The following is a 16,743-nucleotide window of genomic DNA, read 5'->3' as shown; positions in this document are numbered from 1 at the left end:
TTGGTTCAATTTTCCTTTGAGGACAGGGTCAGACTGTGCTTTATCCGGAGGCAGAGCCCTCTCCCTTCCCTTTGCGGTTGCCTTCGTCAGTAAGGCTGTACAGAAGACAGTGCCCTGAATTAATGAAACAACCTGTTTTGATGTGGGCTTTATAGCTTCAGCTATGTGCATTAAATCACAGACCAACAAGTAGTTGGATGAATTAAAAAAATGGGGGAAAGAAGGAACAGAGAAAGCATTTAGGAATGGGATGGAGGGAAGGCAGGCTACTTCTAATCTGGTTCTAATCTAGGGAAGGCAGGCTACTTCTAATCTGGTTCTGCTGTTGAAAAAATCCATGAGTGGAGTCGTACCTTTAGCAAGCAGTGGCTAAAAAACTGAAACAGTGGATTTAAAATAGGCTTTTATCAACTTGTGAAGATTGATTGCTTTGTTTTCTCTCCAGTCTTTGCTGTGACTAAAGCTATTTATTTTGTTAAATGTATTCTCTCCTTGTGAATGGATCTGATGATTAAAAATTTATTCAGGTGTCTAGTGTCTTGGCCTGCATCAGGAACAGTGTGGCCAGCAGGACCGGGACAGTGATTGTCCCCCTGTCCTGGGCACTGGGGAGGCCCCATCTCGAGGGCTGGGTCCAGTTTTAGGCCCTTCACCACAAAAAAGACATTGAGGGGTTGGAGCGTGTCCAGAGAAGGGCAACGGAGCTGGTGAGGGCTCTGGAACACAAGTCTCCTGAGGAGAGGCTGAGGGAGCTGGGGGTGTTCAGCCTGGAGAAAAGGAGGCTGAGGGGAGACCTTCTCGCTCTCTCCAACTCCCTGAAAGGAGGGTGTAGCCGGGGGGGGTCAGTCTCTGCTCCCAAGGAACAGGAGATGGGACAAGAGGAAATGGCCTCAAGTTTCAACAGGGGAGGTTTAGATGGATATTAGGAAAAATTTCTTCACCAAAGGAACTGTCAAGCCTTGGAACAGGCAGCACAGGGAAGTGGTTGAGTCACCATCTCTGGAGGTATTTAAAAGACAGGTAGACATGGTGCTGAGGGACATGGGTTAGTGGTGGACTTGATGATGTGGTTAGATTAATGGTTGGACTTCATGATCGTAAAAGTCTTTTCCAAGCAAAATGATTCTATGGTTCTAGAATAGTGTCCAGTGAGATACGATTAAAATAAATTCACAGGCATGTGCTTTGGTTTTGTTCCCCTGCACGCTCCCAAAAGCAAAGAAGTTCTTAAACATTTGGGTTTGGATTGTGGTGCTGCTGCCTGAGTGCTGTGGACTGGAGATGCAGGAATGCTTCCCCTGATGGTGAAGCATGGCTTGGAGGCTCCTGCGTGCCTGTGGCCACCTCTCTGTCAGCATGCTGAATTTCATTGCTCCATTGGTTTTGCTGAGGCAGCTGTCCCAGGAGCCCTTCTGTAAGCTGAATCAGAGAAACAATTCTGCTTGAAGTCCTTGCTAATCTTTCTGGAGGCAGTATGGGGAAGGAAAAGCGGGGGCTGGCTGTAATTTGCTTACAGCATAGCTCCACCAGAGAATTGTTTTCTCTCTGTACTGTGAAGGCCTGATGTAGTGGCCAACTGTGATGAGAGTATAAATGGGGGGGGGTGGCGGCGGGCATGAGGAGCTTTCTTGCATTGGGTTTGATTCAAGAGAGCTGTTTTCTAACTCTGGCAGAAGAAAAGGCAGGAGAGTCTGTAGAAACTGGCTTGAATTCTAGAATAGTATCAGCCTGAAGTTATAAACGTTAGAATCCTTTGGAAATTTAATGACTAACTGAATGATGCCTGTGAAAGGGAATGGTTAGATGAATTCTTGTGGCTAACACGCTTGCTAGGCAACTCAATCTGAGGGAATTAGGGTATGTAGTACAATGGAAATATGTTCAAAATAAATCCCTTCCCAACCTAAAATGCCATTTCCTTCAAGATAACAAAAATGTTTATCTGAGAATGGTTGTTGGCCATGAGATTTGACTGTGAAATCTTCTCATTTTAAAATGAGATTTGTGTAATTGCTTCTCATTGTATTCCAAGGCCTTCTCCTGAGGCAATGTATAAAGAGATAAAGCTTTCTTTTGACTAAACTTTCCTTTTATGTCCATTTCAGATGATCTAATTATTTCAGAAGATGTTGGGGCAAGTATCTTCAATGGGCAGAAGAAGGTGCTGTATTATGCGGATGCCCTGACAGAAATAGCCTTTGTTGTCCCATCACCAGTGGAGTCCCTCAGTAAGATCACTTTGTACATGCTGTTTACAAAACCCAAACCAACATTTTTTTATTAGCTTTTTCGACGAAGAACCTAAAGCTAACTAGTAGTGTGTGTAGCAAGACCTTTGTCAGAAAGCTACTGAAGTTTAAATTATGATCCTAACCCTTAGACTCCTTCCTAAGGTGGTATCTGTTCTGTGCCCCTCTTATATATGTGAAGGTTTGCACAGCAGTATTGCTGTTACCCTGCGGGTGTTGGATTCAACTTACTGTTCACCATCAACTGGAGATGCTGCTTTTTTTTTTTTTTCTTCTCTCCTGTCCTGATGACATGCTCCTGCAGCACATGGAGGAGCATGTCCACAACTGCTATGCAGATGAGCAACAGCTTTCACAACATCTTTTGCACACTAAAACCTGTGTGCGGAAGTTCCCTGGAATAAAAGGGCTGTGGGGAAATAATAGCCATAGGAAATGCGTGGGACATTTTGAAATCCATAGGGAGTGCTCTAATTACAGTCTGTTTCTGGAATAACTGGCAGTTGTCCACTGCTGAATCCTCTTCCTGCTTTTGAATGCTATATTGACTTGACAGTTAATCTATGTATGTTTAGTTTCAAAATCCTTACAACTTTTTTTAGTTTCGAAACCTCGCGTATGATGGCAGCTTAAGTTTTTTGGAAGAAGAAAAGACAAAACTCGCCTTTCTTCTTCTGGCTTACAGCTGATTCACTGGAAAGCAATGTCTCTGACCAAGAAAATGACTCCAACATGGATCTGCTGCCAGGAATATTGAAACAGCAGTCTCTGACACTTGAACTCTTCCCCAATCATACAGACAATCTTAATCCCTCCCAGCGGGTAAGGCAAAACTTGCATTGAAAAAATGGCATTCTTCTCTCTTTTTCTTTTCTCTGCCAAGAAGCACACTGGCTACAGCATTTTTTTAATGGTATATGATTTGGTTTCATAGCGTTTGGAGCTACTTGTTCGTAGCCATTGATCTTTAACATCTGCTTTGGTCCTGCCAGAATTTGCAGTAGGAGTTTGCAAGATTACATTAAATGTAAAAATTAAACATGCTAACTGGTAATACTCTGCATACTGAAGTCTTGAAATACATGCAGAAAAAGTATACGCAGATCTACAAAGTAAGTCAGACTTGAATCTATGTTTGGAAATTTAGGATGGATAGATGTGAACAGTTATCACACCTACCCGTTTTAAAATAGTATATGTCAGTTGTGTCTGATGGGAGCGTCAGTAAATCTGCAAAGGATTTACAACTGCTGATTTCTTGTATAGAATTCACTTCCAAGTGTATATTTAGTTACTGATTTAAGATATTGGAGAACATTAAGAAAAACTTGAACAAGTTTTCTAAGATTGAATATATTAATTTATGTTGAATATAAATATTGTGGAGACTCAGATTGGGTAGTTCCACTGCAGCTGCCTCATCTCAATGGCTGGCAGAGGTTGTACATGTCTGAGATCTGAAAGACTAAGGGGCAACTGTGGAAATGCTTGTTGGATGCATTACTGGACTCAAGACAATTGCAACTACTGTTCTTCCCTTGTGTTCAAAACAGCTCAGTCCTACTTCCAGATCCAAAAAGGTGCCTCAGGGCCGGACCATTCCACCGATGGGACCTGAAACCAAAGTGTATGTGGTCTGGGTGGAGCGTTATGATGATATAGGTGCGTAAAAGATTTTTATTGTTCACTAAAACAGGGCAGGAACCAGAGGAAAAATTCTGTTCCTTTCCTCTGTAAAATGCTAAATCCTTATTAATGTCTGTAATTGACACTTCTAAGATTCCAGAACAGTTCCTTGGTATTTGAGAGGTGATCCGTCCGGCGTACATAAATCAGTGGCATGTACGTCTGGGAGTTATTTTAGCTCTGGCAGTAAATGTGAAGTACTTCTGACACCTGCTGCTTCTCTGCTTAAGGGATCATCATCCTTCTTGGTTTGATGTTACCTTTGAAACTTTCTGTTATGTTCTGTTTTGCATGAGCACTCATGTGCCCAGGGTGCCTGTTTCATGCTATGCAGTCCAGCTTCCTTTCTGCACCTTTGTTCTGGCAGGGTCATGTCCCTCATGCAACTTAATGTTTCTTACCAGTAGTTTGAGGTTTTCTCTCTGTCTCTGGGTACTGGCTGATCTGGGAGAGACCCAGCTTTGCGCAGCTGTGGCATGGACAACGGTGGGCAGCTGGCTACTAGGCTTGAGGAGTCCTTTGTCCCCAAAAGCTGCTTCTGTGCTGGTTCTGAGCCATGACCTGGCTTTAGCGTTATGCGAGAGGCTCTCTGTACTGGCCTCACCCATCAGAGTCTGTAAACACTGGCCAGTAATTGATACTTTATTCTGTCTTTGATTTCTAATCCTTGTTCCCAGTCTGGCAGTAAGGGTGGATCTTAATGAAGCCTTTGGCTCTTCCCAGAGGAAAGCAACCAAGAGGATGGGAGCCATCCCATTTCAGCTCCAATGGGAGCTTCCTGTAAAGTGTAGATATAAAGTCTCAGAGACAACTATCCTTTCCAGAGTGTATTCCTCACAGCTTTACTGAGATCAGGAAGCAGACATCAAGTTCTGCAGCATCATTTCCTAATCCAGACATTGGCCCAGAGGGTGTTCCCTTAGCTTCAGGGTCACCCAGCTGCTTCGGTTCCCAAACTGGTGACCCTGACCCGCTTCTTCCTTGGATGGCAGCTGAAGCCAGCTCGCTGCAGACACAGCAACTGTGCTATCTGTGCATGTTTCTGCTTGTCTGTTTTTCGTCACCTGTAGGCATCTCCCAAAGCTCGGGGCCTGAAGCTGAAGAAATGAGTCTGTGAGCCTCAGTAAGCATGGCAGTTGGACTTGGGAGAGCAGGGGGCTCTTGAAAGTGTCTCCTAGCCCAGCAGTTTTGCCTTATGCTCCTTATGTTATTGGCTTTTGTCTTATGTTTCTGGTACTTCTTTGAATCTGAACAGTGGTAAAGCTGTCACTTTGTAGTTTAGGCTGTCACTTCTGTGCCAACTGCCTTGTCTCCCTCTTGCTTCATCTCGAAGTACTTCCAGAACCCCCCATGCTATACCTCTGCTAGCTCCAGCTTTTGTGTACTCTTAGCATCCCAGCTCTGATGGAAAAAGGTGCTTTCAGGCCTTATACTCTTTCTACTGAAAGAGGCATTGGCACTGTCCTGCTGTGTGAAATGTACTTTTGTGAATGTCTCTCAACGTCCCTGTCAGTTCCTGCCCCTGAACAAGGTAATGGGAAGTGCCACATCCCCTTCCAGGGATCTGAGTTCTTACTACTTCTTCCTGCAACTTCATTATCCAGTCACTTGTTACCAAGTGCATGGCAGCAGGGTTGTAGGTTATGGTGAGGACCTGCATAGCTTGGATTTGAAGAACGATACCATGTTTGTTGGAGCAGGGCTCAAGGAAACTGCAGATGTGAGCAAAGGTATTGTGTGAAATTCCTGGCGCTTGAGGCCAATTACTTCTGGATAAGTGAAGATGCTGTTGAATAATCATTTCAAAGCTCATTTTGTGATTGCAGTACTTCACATCCTTCCTACTTTCGCTGTTCTCTCAAAATTTTGACCTTTGGGATTGAGAGAATTGAGGATCTGGGACATGTGTTACCTCATCTGTTGACTGCAGGGTGGCTGAGGTGTGTCTATACACTCCGTGAATGCTTAAGCTTACAAACAAAGACTGACTTTGCATCACTAACAGTGCAAGAACATCCATGGTATAAAGGCCTTAAACCATCCGTGGTTTAAATGCTTGGACTGCATGGTTTTTGATGACAAATAATCTTTCTTTGTACAAAAATAAAACACAAAACCTGGGGTAGATAAACTTTGTTCAGTGCATCCTCTTCTTACAGAAAACTTTCCCCTCCCTGATCTGGTGTCTGAGACTAGCACTGGTGTGGAAACTACAGCCAATAGTAGCACTTCCCTAAGGTAAGACTGCTCTTATTTTCATTATTTGTCTTGATTCTTCTGAGCAACAGTTCAGGCTGCACTTCAGAAGTCATCATGATGAGATTATTTGCATTCTTCAGCTTTCACAAGCAAAATCTAGGCAGTCGTGTTAAAAAATATAGATGAGTTTCCTCAGTGGATTTTTTTTGTTGAAAAAATGAATGAGCTTTTCATATCACTGCAGTTTAAACATAAGTTAAGGAACAGAAAATGTGTAGTTTTTATCTTGAATCTGTGATTAGCCTCCCTCCTGATTTACTCCCTGTGAGGTGGTTAATGCTGCATACATGTTGCAAGGCTTAAAGCCCTGTCAGCAGGACTCAAATTCTGTGGTGACAAAAGATCATAGAAACAGTACAGTTGATATAACCCTTCTGAAGTCCAGAGGACACACACAGGAGTCCCCCTAGTTTAGCCACAAGACATTTTTTAACATTCTTTTGATGCTTAAAGTGGTCAGTTTTCACCTATGGATTAAGTGAAACAGAGCTATAAAATTGATTTAACAGTGTGTTTTTTCCCTTAAGATCTACCATTCCTGAGAAGGAAGTTCCTGTGATCTTCATCCATCCTTTAAACACTGGCTTATTCAGGATAAAACTACAAGGAGCAACTGGGAAATTCAATATGGTTATCCCATTGGTGGATGGAATGATAGTCAGTAGGAGAGCTCTTGGTAAGCTAAAGATTTTTTTAGAAACAGTCATGTTTTGATTATTAATTTTTTTTTTTAATATGAGTAATATATCTGCAAAATACCTGGTCCAGAGTCTTTAATTGGAAAAAGGATTGGGCATGGCAGAATGAAATAAAAACACGCCTTTTGCAGCAGCGGTGGCAGCAGGAACAGCAGAGGGAGCAGGTGGTCAGCACTTGGCTGGCAGCAGAGCAGGGCTCTGCTGTGGCTGTAGGAGAGAAGTGCAGGGTTGGAACTTGTAATGGTGGAAGGAAAAGGTAAATCCCTGTTATTTAGGTAAGAGAGATGAGAAGTGTGACCCTAATGTTTAGCAGTGAGATCCAAGGTGCTGGTGCTGGCTGACTGCCAGAGGGTACTGCTGAATTTTTGGGCTGTGCTGGCATGCTGAGTTTGTTCCGCCTGTTTTAGAAGCCAGATAGTGATTAAAAGCCACAGCAACTGAGGTTTTCTAATGTGTTCAGTAAAAATACTTAACCTACTATGCAGGATGTGTTAACGGGGGTCTGTATGTGCTACTGGCTGTTTCCTGTGTTCCTAGATGGATTAGCAGATCTGTCTTGGCACCTCTGCTACTGTAGCTTCAGTAACTGGAAATCTCACTCCATTGAGAGCACTCCATAAAACAGAGCGAAATGAATAAATGAACTTTAGGATACTTGTACAGAAACATAAAACCAGCATTGTAGGGGTCTGTTTGGGGGTGACTTGCAGGTTCTGTTTTTTGCATGCTTAATTCAGTGATGTGGAAGTTGAAGCCAGATGGGGCCTTAAACATTTGTGAATTCAGCTGATGACAATGGCTTGTACTGAAAAAAAAATCAGGTGTGTTTTCCTAGAGGTGGGCTGGTTTTTCAGCTGCATTGGAAATATTAGAGACAAGACAAATTTCATTATATTAAGCTCAGTAGATGCAGTTTATGTGCAGCCAGTAATTAAGTCCTTTAAATAAGAAAGGCACTGTTTCTGCCTGTAAGAAAGAGCTTGTAGAACAGCAAAGGGGTTAATGGACACTTCATTAGAGGCATATGAATTTCATTTCAGAATAAAATAGGATAAAGTCCACTGCCAGCTTTGGCCAAGCTTTGCTGGCTTTGGTTCCCAGCCTCTTCCTCCCCGCCATACATGGTGACATGAGTTAGAGAGGAACAACAGCAACCTGTTTCCAGCCACAACCCATCAAGTCTTTCCTCTTCCGCTGTTCCAAGCAGAAGGCTCTGCAATTCCTACCGGAAAAAACTATCGATGAATACTTTTTTCACCCTGGAAGCTCCCCTGGCGTTGCCTGGTGCGACCTCAGGGCCCACCCAAGCTCTGTGTGTCCCCCTGTGGCGTGGCCAGGGGCTGTCACACCACCACTCCTGGATTGGCTGCCTTGGATTCTTTTCCCTCGTGGTCCTTAAGGTGCTGTTGTGGGTAGTTTCTTGGCTCTGGCAAAGCAGAGAAATCACGTTCCTCCTCCAGCCAGTTTAGAGTACCACTGACTCAGTCCCTTTTTCATTCATTTTTCCCAGTAAATCGTCCTTACAGGCCTGGGGAGCATGGTGATCTGTCACACGGTTACTCAATGAGAAAACTTGCTGCTCAGTGGTGCTGAGCGTCTCCCCTGGATTTCTAGATAGGACAGAACCCAAAACTGTTGTTAGCTGTGAAGCCAGCAAAGGGCCGCAGATTTTAGTTTGTTCAAACTTGATTCAAATGTTGTTTCTTTTTCAGGTTTTTTAGTGAGGCAGACGGTAATAAATATTTGTCGGAGAAAGAGGCTGGAAAGTGATTCATACAACCCCCCACATGTCCGCCGAAAACAGAAAATAGCAGATATTGTCAATAAATACCGGAACAGGCAGCTGGAGCCACAGTTTTATACCTCGCTTTTCCAGGAGGTTGGGCTTAAGAACTGCAACCCCTAGGTCATTATCCTTCCAGGACAATTAGATCAGAGCTTGGTGGCTACAGTAATGAAAACAGTTAAATAACAACCATAACTTTCCTCAGCCCTCCGGAATTCAGGAAATCATATTCTAGCACAAGTCAGCAGATACCACGTGGGAGGAATGAGAAATGAATCCAAAACATTGCAGTTGGGGTACTGACTTAATTCACCTGCCCTCCAAAGGTTAGTTCATTCCAGCCTTCCTGGATGCTAGTGACATAATCTCTTCACCCAGTCATCTATTCCAGACCAATTAGGAACCGTGTCTCATTCTGTGAGAGAAAACAATCAAAACAAAGTCATCTCTGCATATAAGGATGGAAAAAAAAAGTACAAACAAACCTGCCTTCAGACATCTCGCTACACCCTCGTGTTAAAGGAGAAGGGAGTAGGATCTCCCCTTTGAGGAGAGCCTGCTTTAGAGCAGTAATAACTTAAAAGACACTTTCAGCCCCCCTTCAGAGCTCAACAGAAGATCCTTCAATGCTTGTAACCAATTTGTGCACCAAAAGCAAGAGGAGGAAAATTGCTTGGAAGCATCAGGACATGAAATTCATAGCCAAGATGCTGTATTTGACAGTTCCCTCTGTGCCTGGGAGTGAGTCCGTCTACGTACAAGACTTCTGTCAAGCTGACAACAAACTACACCTGAAACTACCCGACTTTCCAACATAAGTTGTTACTAGATAAGAGCTCTTGGTTATATAAAAACAGGGTTATGGCTCTCAGGTCTGTTGCAAAATGTCATATTTAATTTTAGTAACTTGATTTTTTTAAATTTTTTTTTATGCAGCTCTTTAATTTATTTTGAAGTGTCTGTATCACCTACTCACTGTTTCCATAAAAAGCATAAACATCACTTGCTTTCCTTCCATTGGATTGAAATCTGAGATTCTGGGGCTGCCTCCTGCCTGATATTTATAGCATAGGCAGCTTTTGCAGCTTCTACAACACTTTTTCAGAAGCTTCTGTTAAACAGACTAAAACAACTCAAAAAGAAAATTCAAGAATTCTTTTTCCCCATTAGCTTGCCATTCCATGAAAGCCCTTTGGAGTTGTAACTTACAATTGTTTTGAATCTGCTGTGCTTTCTCATACTTGGCAGCGATGGCTCCCTTTCACCTCGGTCAGAAGTTTTCATTTTTGGAATGGATTTCATATGTTCAGGCCTTGAAGGATGTGCTGGGAGAAGATGTTTACAACTACGAATTTAATATTGGGAGTATAAGAGCTGCACCGGGCGCTGGCAGCCTCGGGAGCGCTTTCGGGCTCCCGGCGCAATCTGAACTTGTGTTGCAGTAATGACTCATGGCTGGTGCTCCTGGGTGGCTGCAGGCTGTAGTCACTGGCAGCAGCACGGGTCTCTCTCTTCCAGTAAGCAGGTAATGTGGGAGTATAAGTGTGAGCAGGAATTCGGGGAGCTCCTTACATTATTCCCAAAGTAGTTTTATTAGCTTTTTAATATGCATTGCAGTAATACCTGTCAGTCATTTAATTTTGATGTTTCAGAGTTACCTTTTGCAACAGTTCTGACCTGAAACAGTCTTAACTGTTTCATTACAACTTACTTGCCAAGGACATACCGTGCTCCTGTCTTTTCATGTGGTTTTTCACAGAGAGTTAATGGAAACACAGGCTCCTAAAAATACACATGAAAGGACTTTCAGGATGTCAACCAAAGGCGTGTTAGGGGACATGTGCTTATTGCAGGGGATGAGCACACTGGTCTTCCAACTCAGGAGCTCTGAATTTTGATCCAGGTGAATTGTAAGTGGAAAAATGAAACTGCATAAAGAAAATTACTATAGAAGTAGGCAGGATGGCTGGCCCACACTTTTGTGGTGCCCAAGTTGCAAATGGCAGGAGGAGCTGCAAGGCAGCACTTGGCAAAGCTGGGAAGGCAAGCTCAGACGGCTCTGTTCCTCTGCCAAACTTCTGCCAGTATCAATTTAATGCACGGACACTAAATTTACACACATTTTGTATGTACCTATTGGATCTAATTAATGGCCAAACACACTTTAGACCACCAGTTTAAAAGGCATGACCAATGCATGTGTAACAATCATACTGAGCAATCAAATGTCTGCACATCTTCAATAACGTAACAACAACCCACATACCATAGCTAAGTGTATGTTATATGCAAAGTCATTGGTTTATATAGTAATGAGCTGCAAAAGATACTTCTTTCAGGCATTCAGGTACGGTCAGTAATGTCAGGACATGCATTTGGGGAAACCCTGGATATCCATGAAGTCCAAGATAGCCAAATGGCCTGCCTGGAAACTTACTTTTTTAAAAAAGGCCTGTGCTTGGCTGAAGGATAGTCTTGGCTCTGTTTCCATGTTCATCTAGAATGTGGCTGTAACACCAGTGAACACAATGCAACTTTTCCGAAGTCTTGAAAGAAGGTAACTTTTGCACACGTTGGTGCTGCTGATCCTGCTGCTGGGGGAGTGGGCGTTTGTAACCTGCTTCATGGCATTTGTAAAACCAGCTGGTTAACGTCACACACTAGTGGAATGACCTGCCCATAAGTGTTGGGTTTTGCTATCTGGAAAGGTGACTCTGGAAGAAAGTTGCAGTTTAGTATGAAAACGTTGTGACTACAGAAAGGTATTGCTATCCCAGTTGGTTTGGATGCTGGTGGCAGCAGCAAGTGTCCCAGGCAAACCTGTGCTGGTGGAGGGTGTCTGCAAGGAGTGTCCCTCCTTCCCCTGTGCGCAGAAAGGTCTCCAACTTCATAATAAAATGTAAAATACCCATTTGGGAATGAAATCCCTGTCCTGTTGAAGTCAGTGGCCAAACTCCAGTGGCTTCAGCTAGTCCAGGGCACAGCCTTGAGCTTGTTTTCCCAAAAGGGTTAGAGCAAATGAGATTTATTTCAGTTGTGATTGCAGAACATGTTAGTCAAGAATCCAGACTTTTATTTTTCCACCTCGAAGTGATGTATTGAGTTTTCAGCTTGACGACGTGTGTGGCTTGGGTTTGCACTGGCCCCTTGCGTTGTGCCGTCAGCCTGGACGCCGTGGGTGACACGGTGCTGCAAATGATGAGTTGCGAATGTGGCGTAACTAAACTGAGACTTTCTCTTCTCATAAGACCTTTCTGTTTGGGTTCATAATTCTGCTTTAAATGATGGCATCCTTTTAACAGAGCAGAAAGAGGGGGGACCATTGTCACCTTGTTAAAATTACAGAAATTTTAATATCTTAATAAAGACTCTAAAGAAAAGCATTTTCCTTAAAAAAAAAAAAAAAAAAAAAACAGAATCCCCCCCTGGCCCTGCTGGCCACGGGGCTGGGGATTCAGCCCAGGGTGAGGATGTTGTGTCCCACCCCCAAGGCTCTTCCCAACTCTCACATGGTGACCAAAAGTCTATGACAAGCCATGGTCCCACTCCTTTTGGAATGAGAGGCAGAGCTATTGAACCCTTTCCAAAGGAGACTGAAAAATATTCATGGTTCACGAGATGAATTCACTTCTGCTTATTATTCAGCTCAGCTATAGTTAAACCAATTTAAGCTACACAACATAAGAGTTATTAAAAAAGATCTGTGCCTGTCAACTTTTCATTACATTACTGCTCGACATTCACCTTGTAAAAAAAAAAAAAAAAAAAGGGCATTACAACCTCGCAGCAAACAGGAGCTGGGAAGGACGTTGCTGTAGAAATGGAGGTGTCTCTGTGGACAGCAACGTGCGCAGGAGGCCATGGGGAGAGCAGCCCCTTGCTGCTCGGGGGCTGTGCTCTCTGGATTCTCCATGCGTGGCTGCATTTCTTTCCTGCGAGGTTCTGCATGCCCTGTAAAGACGGGAGAGCTAAATTTCAATCTAACAGACAAATTTGATGTGATTTAATGATTGTGTAACTGAGTGATGTCTTTGAAGGTAAACACAGACCTTTTCCACATGGATTTTAGCAGGAGCAATTAGAAATGAGAATGCCGGGTACCATGTGCTTCAAATCGTATACAATTTGTATGAATTTCTGTATGTTGCCAAGACATGATCTTTTTGTTCTTATTGTATTTTTCTGTAAATATTCCTGGCGCTAAGTTGTAAAGTAAAGGCAAAATGTAAATATGAAGATGTGAACTATGTTCCCTTGTCTCAGTACTTTATCTCTTATTTGTTTAGGGAAGGCACACAAAGGCTTGTTTGTATTTATGCCAATTCTTTGTCCAGGAGAAACACATCAAATATTGAATGTAACACAATTAGTCCAATAAATTTTAAAGATTCTTATCTAGTAACTTTGCAGTTGTCCATTTTTAATATTTTTCCAATGCCTCTAGTTGAAACTATCAGCCAATAGTATCAGCCTTGTTTCCTAGGGAAATAGCAGGCGGGTGTAGTAAAATTGTGCACCCTCTGCTACGCAGCAGCTATGGTAACAGTGCACCAGCTTACATCTGAGGAAATCATGTTGCATCTCAACAGTGTGGGGAATGAAAACATGAAAGCACAGCTTTTAAAGGGAGACCCGATGCTCCTGCGCTGCAGATGTTCTCCGGTGGCTCTGTGCTCTCAGGCGTGGGTGCGTGGCTCCCCGACACGCTGCCCACGGGGGTGGCTGTTAAAATGCAGCGCAGAGTCCTGCAGGTGTTGGAGACAGCTCTTGTCGCTGTGCAGATCGAGGAGAAAGAATTCAATATCTCAGTTGGTATTTGGCTCAGAACTGGGCAGCAGCGTAGGAGGGTCCCATCTCCTGAAAGGCGATGCTCCCGGCCAGTGCTGGGGCTGGGGAGAGCTTTTAGAGACACTGGCAGAGGTGGGGGGTTTCCTCGGTGCCCCTCCAGCCAAACCACCCTCTGACCATCTCTGTGCTCCCTGGGAGGTAACAAACTCTCTCTGTGGGTTCCCTGGGTCAGGGCTGCAGTGCTGGCTCTGGCAGGGCTGGCTGCGTTTCCTGGTGCTTTACTGTGGAGGCACCGGGGAAGTTACCTGGCCATGGCATTTCACCTTCATGGCAGCTCGTAACAAAGATGCTGCCTTTGAGACGTTAGCCGTTCGTGAGCCGTCTTCATATCGACTTACATGAGAGCTGGAACAAAAAGCACTGATCTGACCATTCCAGAAGCATCAAACAGGCCAACATGAATTGTTGGTTTTCCATAACTTCAGCAGGGGCTGCCTGCCCGAGCTCCTCACCACCTTGCTTCCAGGGAAGGTGAGGGCAGGTCCCACAGTGGTGTCTGAAGAATCACAGAAATGAATGTCAAATATCTTTCTCTGAAGTCCCAAAGCATAGGACCGGTAGCAGAGAGGGCTTTCCGGGGTTGGCTTTGGAGGCCTGATGCTTTCTTCTTCCCTACAAAGGAGGCAAAAAGGCACTGGGCAGAGTGGTCCATCCCTCTCCCAGGGGCCAGGAAACTTGGGCTGTCCTCGCCATGTATCTTGCCCCTGGCTGCAGGCTTCTCATTCACTATGGTCTTCTTCCCATTGCTTTCCCCGATTTTTATTTTGCAGAGTGCAGATTCTGGCCATGCTTCAGCCATGCAGGGAACTGCTCTTCAGCTGATGTCTGCTCCTTCTCAAAAATCCTTTCCTTTGCTGCAGTTTTCATAACACAGGTTTTCAGCCCAAAGTGGGAAAGCTATTTGTCCCTGCATAAATGAATTTGTACTTGGCTGTGCTGAGGTGCAGACAGTCTGCTGGCAAGTCACCCAGTGGGCCAAATTCCTCCTGCCATGTGCTGTCCCTCGAGTGCCATGGACTCATCCTGCACCAGTGCTTCTCACCCCAAGCTACTGCCAGCCCACTCTTTTTTCCCCAGATTTATTGATAAATCTGCTGGTAGCCTTGGGCTGGGTGTTAGGTGCATCTCCCCACCCTAAGCTGTGCTGGTGAGTGCAGCTTCGGAGTCTGACCCTGAGCTCCAGCAGCCCCTGGACCCTCCTGCTAGAAGCTGCAGCTCTGCCATCACCACTGCTGGCCCCGGTGCTGCTGGTGGGAGCGGGATGACACCCCCAGTTCTTCAGCCCCCTCTTGCACGGAAGCCCCTTCCTGCATGGAATGGGTACAGAAAAGGGCCACAAAGATGATTAAGGGCCTGGAGCAGCTCTCCCACGAGGAGAGGCTGAGGGACTTGGGTTGTTTTAGTCTTGAGAAGAGAAGGCTGAGAGGGGATCTGATCAGTGCTTCTAAATACTTAAAGGGAGGGTGCCAGGAGGATGGGGCTGGTCTTTTTTCAGTGGTGCCCAGGGAAAGGACAAGAGGGAATGGGCACAAACTTGAGTATAAGAGCTTCCACCTAAACGTGAGGAGGAATTTCTTTACTGTGAGAGTGGTAGAGCACTGAAACAAGCTGCCCAGAGAGGTGGTGGAATCTCCTTCTTGGGAAACATTCAAAACCCACCTTGACAAGTTCCTGTGCAACCTGCCATAGATATACCTGCTCTGGTTGGGGGTCGGGGGTTGGATCTCCAGAGGTCCCTTTCAACCCCATATGATTCTATGATTCTATGGCAGCCCTGAGGGATGAACCAGGGGCTGGCCAGGGGGCTGAGGGCACCCTCCCAGTCCAGGGCCCCTCAGAGTGGGGGGTGCTGGAGAGGGATCGGATGCTGCTGAGCTGCTCAGGAGCCTGGAAATACCAATTAAGGGTCTCAAGTTGAAAGTGCCTTTTCATCGGCAGAGCCTTGGAAATGGGAGGTGTGTTGTGCGGGGGCGCTCTGTGTGTGTGGTGGTGACCAGACTTCAGCTTCAAGCAAGCCCTGAAGCTTAAGGGCAACTCAAGTGGGTCCTCCACTACCTGGTTTCCTCGGTAGCAGCTCTTTGGCCTTCTTTTACTAAAGCTCCTCCCGTGCAGTGACGGGGTTTGATCCCAAGGCAGTGAACAGCCAACGCATTGCTGTCCTGTGCCAGGGCAGCATTTTGGTGGCACCATGCAGGCTATTGCTGTAAAAACAAGAGTAACAAATCCAGGGGTGGAGTCAGGAGTGACCACAGTGTGGAGCAGCCCAGGGACACTCAGTCTCACTCTCTGCCACAGCCAGGAATCAGAATTAATATCTAATTCACTGTTAATTGAGGGGAGCTGCTCTGTGGGGCATGCAGCACCCTGCAGTCATCCCATGCCCTGTGTCCTGCCCAGCCCAGGCAAGCAGAGGGGCCAGGAACTTTGTCATGGGGGATGCAGCAGAGACATCTCATCCCCAGCACCCTCCACCATCCTCTTTGTCAGCTCAATTCCTATAAACTTGCCAGAGGAAGAAACACCCACACCAATGCCCCATACACCTGTTTTTCTCACCACGGCATGGGTAATTCTGACCACCAAATGGAGCAAAATTGCATTACAAATTATTTTCCAGTGTGAAATGCAATTTAATTACTGCTTTAAGCCGAGAAAATATTATTTGGATGCTGTCGGTGAACATGGATCTGTCAGGAGGAGGGGGTAGGAGGCTGAATGTGAAGCTGGGCTGAGCCGTGGCTGCAGGCAGTCTCCAGCACACCCAGTTGGGTGGTGGGTGCTGATGGGGTGTCTCCCAGACACTGCAGGTGCCGGGGGTGTCCCCAGGCCAGGCAGATGCTGATGGGGGTGTCCCTGGTCTATGCTGGTGCTGCCAGAGCACCCGTGGACCATGTTGGTGCCACCAGAGTGTTCCTGGGCCACATCAGTGCTGCTGAGGTGTCCCTGGGCTGTGCCAGGGATACTGGAGTGTTCACAGGCCACATTGGCAGGGCATCCTGGGGCTGTGAGGGCCACTGGGGCATCACAAGGCTGTGGGTTGGGTCATTGCCATGGCAACAGGCTCCATCACAGCATCATGGAGGAGGGCAGCATGTTGCCACGGCAACCAGGAGCATCCTGGGGGTCCCAGCCTTGGCTGTCAGCTTGGGTGATGGCGTGTCTTTGTGTGCTGCTTTGGGGGAAACCCCTCATTCCTAGCTGCTCCAGAAGCTGCTGG

At 45.5% G+C, this 16,743-nt stretch overlaps 1 protein-coding gene across 4 annotated transcripts in view; it reads left to right on the top strand.

Annotated features, from left to right (window-relative positions):
* The window catches only part of RALGAPB (Ral GTPase activating protein, beta subunit (non-catalytic)), a 65,629-nt gene extending 53,538 nt beyond the window's left edge, over window positions 1–12,091 (top strand). For all 4 annotated transcript variants that reach the window (XM_014961185.1, XM_014961184.1, XM_014961183.1 and 1 more), the window contains 6 exons: window positions 2,106–2,228; window positions 2,935–3,071; window positions 3,803–3,911; window positions 6,095–6,173; window positions 6,722–6,870; window positions 8,605–12,091. In XM_014961185.1, the coding sequence (XP_014816671.1) occupies window positions 2,106–2,228; window positions 2,935–3,071; window positions 3,803–3,911; window positions 6,095–6,173; window positions 6,722–6,870; window positions 8,605–8,798 (791 nt within the window). In that variant the 3' untranslated portion in view covers window positions 8,799–12,091. The remainder of the gene's footprint in view (window positions 1–2,105; window positions 2,229–2,934; window positions 3,072–3,802; window positions 3,912–6,094; window positions 6,174–6,721; window positions 6,871–8,604) is intronic.
* The last annotated feature ends 4,652 nt before the right edge of the window (window positions 12,092–16,743 follow it).

The sequence above is a fragment of the Calidris pugnax genome, unplaced genomic scaffold (assembly GCF_001431845.1).
Source record: "Calidris pugnax isolate Ruff unplaced genomic scaffold, ASM143184v1 scaffold518, whole genome shotgun sequence".
NCBI classification, from domain to species: domain Eukaryota; kingdom Metazoa; phylum Chordata; class Aves; order Charadriiformes; family Scolopacidae; genus Calidris; species Calidris pugnax.
The sequence above is the reverse complement of the archived record's forward strand: the minus strand, read 5'-3'. Positions and strand labels throughout refer to the sequence as shown.